This window comes from Antrostomus carolinensis, unplaced genomic scaffold (assembly GCF_000700745.2).
Source record: "Antrostomus carolinensis isolate BGI_N321 unplaced genomic scaffold, ASM70074v2 scaffold11306, whole genome shotgun sequence".
NCBI lineage: Eukaryota > Metazoa > Chordata > Aves > Caprimulgiformes > Caprimulgidae > Antrostomus > Antrostomus carolinensis.
The window spans coordinates 1-4,676 of NW_010319789.1; the positions used below are offsets into that span (position 1 = coordinate 1).

The 4,676-nt window shown below is 56.2% G+C and overlaps 1 protein-coding gene across 1 annotated transcript; it reads left to right on the forward strand.

Annotated features, from left to right (window-relative positions):
* Nucleotides 1-211: 211 nt before the first annotated feature.
* MAPK8IP1 (mitogen-activated protein kinase 8 interacting protein 1) lies at nt 212-4,676 on the forward strand (the record flags this gene model as incomplete). The annotated part of the gene is made up of 7 exons (XM_010169383.1): nt 212-287; nt 705-877; nt 1,358-1,467; nt 1,599-1,718; nt 3,558-3,628; nt 4,003-4,101; nt 4,552-4,676. Coding segments are annotated over 7 exons (722 nt in total), but the record flags the coding sequence as incomplete, so codon positions are not given.

The following is a 4,676-nucleotide window of genomic DNA, read 5'->3' on the forward strand; positions in this document are numbered from 1 at the left end:
GTTGGTGCAGGGAGGTCATGGTCCCAACAGGGACCACTGGACACCAGTCCAGCAGCTCTAGCCATGCCTTCCTCTCCTGTGGCACTGCACGACTTCATCTCGGCTGAGCCATCCCCCAGGAGCCTCAGCAGCCTGCCTGGCCCATGTCCTTCCCTCAGCTGCGGTGCTGACCCCTCAACGCTGAGACATCCCCCTCTGCCTTTGTCCCCAGGTGCCGAGTCCTTCGGGTTGTTCTCCTGCGTGATCAATGGGGAGGAACAGGAGCAGACCCACCGTGCAGTCTTCAGGTAAAAAAAAAAGTGCCCCGAGCCTCTCATGGGAAAGCCGGTGCTGCCCTCCCACTACGGTGGGGCCAGCCCTAACCCCAGTGTTTCCAGCTTTTGGGAAGCCCTGGAGACCAAACCACTGCCCACAGCTTGTGCCTTTCCCAGGAGCAACATCTACCCAGGTTGCTGCAGGGGCGAGACCTCTGAGGGCAGCCAGGACCACTCTGGGGAGCAGCATAGGGATACCCTTGCCTTAGGTGCCAGGAAGCTGCCACCTTTTGAGTCTAAACCTGCTCAGATGCTTTATTCAGCATCTCAGGTCCCCATGGCTCATGACACCTGCCAGGGCGCTGCTCGCCTGGGTGGGTGGTGGGCTTTTGCTGGGGAGAAGGCCACCAGCACTGCTGGCCAGCTCGGTGCTACTGCCTCCATGCCCAGGTTTGTGCCTCGCCACGCGGATGAGCTGGAGCTGGAGGTGGATGATCCTTTGCTGGTGGAGGTGCAGGCAGAAGATTATTGGTACGAAGCCTACAACATGCGGACGGGTGACCGGGGCATTTTTCCTGCCTACTATGCTATCGAAGTGACCAAGGACCCAGACCATGTAACAGGTACCGAGCCCCTGCGTGCAGCCTGCTGATGTCCCCCATCTCGTGTCCACCTCTTCGCTGCTGAGCAGAGCCTGGTGCTGAGCAGGGGGATAGAGGGAGGACTAAGCTGGGCACCTGGCAGGGAGCAATGGGCAGCTTCTGGGAGCTGGTACCTGGTGGTGTGGGAAGCCTTCCCTGGCCAGGGAGACGTGCAGGGGTGGGAATATGGAGCGGCGAGGTGTATCTCAGCCCACGTTCCAGGTCATTGGAGATGATCCCTGCTGCGTGCTTTCTCTTGCAGCTCTGGCCAAGAGAGGGAGGACTAAGCTGGGCACCTGGCAGGGAGCAATGGGCAGCTTCTGGGAGCTGGTACCTGGTGGTGTGGGAAGCCTTCCCTGGCCAGGGAGACGTGCAGGGGTGGGAATATGGAGCGGCGAGGTGTATCTCAGCCCACGTTCCAGGTCATTGGAGATGATCCCTGCTGCGTGCTTTCTCTTGCAGCTCTGGCCAAGAGCAGCGACTGGGTGGACCAGTTTCGGGTGAAGTTCCTCGGCTCGGTGCAGGTTCCTTATCACAAGGGCAATGATGTGCTGTGCGCAGCCATGCAGAAGGTAGTGTCCCAGCCCATCCCTGCTGCTCCTGACAGTAGGGCAAGAGTGTCAGTGGGGAAGGGAAGGAAAGGGTGAGCCATCATCACTGCTCACGAGTGCCACGGCTTTGTCTCTCTTTCTTCCCCCCTCAGATTGCCACCACGCGCCGCCTCACTGTGCACTTTAACCCACCCTCCAGCTGTGTCCTGGAGATCAGCGTGCGTGGAGTCAAGATTGCCGTGAAAGCTGATGACTCCAAGGAGCACAGCAAGGTAGTGCCACACTCCCTGCTGCTCTCATCCCTTCACCACCTGCTGGCTCGTGCCCTCCAGGTCATGCTCACATATGAAAATGGGAGGATCTCGACCAATCTAAGGGTGTGAGAAAGACCATCAGAGGGTTTGTAGGCCCACCATCAGGGTCCTCCGTGCCTCACAGGATCACAGCTTTGGGCCTGTAGTAGTTTGGCTGGCAGCCAAACACCACACAGCTGCTTGCACCCCCACTTTTCCTCCCCTCAGGGAATAGAGGAGAGATTTGGAGGGGGTAAAGGTGAGGAGACTTGTAGGTTGAGGTAAGAACAATTTAAAAATTGGAGTAAAATTAAAATTAAATTAGTAATTATAATTTAATATGTATATCTATGAGTGATGCACAGTACAATTGCTCACCACCCGCCCATAGCGATCCCCAAGAGAATCCCACCCCTTTCTGGTCAACCTTCATTAATATACTGACCATGACGTGATATGATGTAGAATATCTCATCAGCAGATCCAAATGACAATTCTGGGTTTTACTAATTACTACGCTTCCCCCCTCCCAGTCCTTTGCACTCGCAAACTACCCAAACACAGTGGCCTTGTAGGTTATCAACATTCTTCTCCTAACAAATCCCACCCTGAAACCAAAGCACAGCTATTCCAGCTACTGAGAAGAAAATTAACCCTATCCTAATGAAACCAGGACAGGGCTGTATCGCCGGCTGATGCTCTCGCAGCTGCCAAGCACGTTGCTGCGCTGGGACGCTGTGAGCTGAGCTGTGCTGGTTAATCTGTCAGCTGCTCCTAAACCTTTCTGCTACTATTTTGAGTGGTGTCCTCTAGATCTGCCCTGTAATCTCTTTAGCTGGCTACGGCAGGCTGCTGATTAGCATTCTGCATAAGTAGCCCAGCAAAGCACGGCAAGATGCGGGGCAGAGGGGAGTGAGGGCTTTGCATAAAGCCTTCGGAAAACCTTCCCTATGGCTGTGGGGCAGGAGGAGTTCCTGGCAGGGGATGCTGGGTCAGGGAGCTGAGGTTTCGCACACAGAATCACCCAGGAGTGCCCTGATTGGAAAAGAGCTTTAAGATCATCGAGTCCAATCATTAACCTCGCACTGACAAGTCCCCGACTAACCCATGTCCCTCAGCACTATGTCTACATGACTCTTCAATCCCTCCAGGGATGGGGACTCCACCACTGCCCTGGGCAACCCCTTCCAATGCCTCAGAACCTTTTCAGCAACGAAATTTTTCCTCATATCCAATCTCAACTGCCCTTGGTGCAACTTGAGGCCATTTCCTCTTGTTCTGTCACTTGTTCCTTGGGAGGAGAGACCAACCCCACCTCTCTACACCCTTGTTTCTAGAAGTCTTGCTTGTATCTAGAGGATGCCATCAACTTGGTTGCTCTTTAAACTTGTATAAGTTATCATTTCTGGCTCATTCCCCTTTGAACACCCAGGCTTGAATCACTTAGTTCCAAGTTATCCATTCACCTTCTAGCTGCTGGTATTTTTGAGGGCCTTTTTAGTGAGAGGTGGGTGCACTGGATGGACAGCAGCACTGACTCTAACCCAAGTCCAGCCTAACTCAGGGCTTCCAGAGAAACCCAGCAGGAGCTGTTGGAAGTCAGGGCAGCTGGGGTGGGAACCAGCAAGGCTGCCTGGAAGATCATCCTGTGTGCAGGTGCTTGGGGCCATCCCAAAACTGCTGCTGGTAGCAACCCAGGATCAGGCTCCAGTTTATTTCACCGCTGAGTCCAAGCCCGTATTTCCAGGGGCTGAAGACCGGCTGGCTCGCAGGGTGGTGGGGAGGAAAGCTTTGACCGTGCCTCTCTCTGTCCCCCAGGTAAACAAGTGTAGCCATTTTTTCCAGCTGAAGAACATTTCCTTTTGCGGGTACCATCCAAAGAACAACAAGTGAGTAGCGGGGAGGTGCGGGGTGGCTCTCGATGCCAGCAGCTCAGCACGGAGGCTTCACTGCCTTCCCAGTCCCTGAGGGCAGCATGGCTGGGGCTGGGAAGGGAAGGGGAAGCTTCCCAGCACCTCAGTCCCCAGGGCTCCCTTTCCCCTGTGAGCCCAGCGCTGCAGCTTCATGCAAAAGCAGCAAAAAAATTCCCTTTGGATGGGAATTCCATTCCAGCTCTGGGCATGGGCCGTGGCAGCTGGTGGCCACGGGGGCTTGGGGGGGTGCAGGTCCCAAACCCCTGTGCTCAAGGGTGGGTGTGCCTCAAGGATGCTGGGGTTGCCTGCTTGTCTGCTGGTCCAGTCACACCCACTCTCTCTGCCCTCAGGTATTTTGGGTTTATCACCAAGCACCCTGCTGACCACAGATTTGCCTGTCATGTCTTTGTCTCCGAGGAGTCCACGAAGCCGCTGGCAGAGTCTGTAGGGTGAGTCCTGGCCGGGCAGGGAAGGCTTGCTCTGGAAAGGCAGGAGGGACGAGGCAGCCAAGCTGAATCTTGCCATCTCCCCATACGTGTGGGGCTTGCACCTGGCCCCACCAGGCTGGCACCTCTTCCCTCAAGCGATGGGCTTGGGGTGAGAACCAGAGCTGACAGGGCTGTGGGCAGCGTATTCCCGACAGCACTGGAACGAGTCCCAGCGCAGGGATTTGCAGGCAGATGGCTGAAAGTCGTGTGCTGTGCTGGGGATCAGAGCAAGGAGGGAGACCCTGCAGCTCCGATGGCAGCTCTGGGTGCTAACCCAGGAGGGGTCAGGGGCTGGCTGGGAGGGTCAGACCACCAGCAGAGCAGGGAGAAAGGGCGAGAAGGGATGTGGGGCTCTGTAAATGCCTGACGGGGAGAGCGCTGCTCAGCTTTGCCCCGGGTGCTGTGTTGCAGGAGAGCTTTTCAGCAATTCTACAAGGAGTATGTGGAGTACACGTGCCCCACGGAGGACATCTACCTGGAGTAGGGGCTGGCACAGGCACCTCCTGCACAGCCAGGGCTGCAGTCTGGCCCCTTCC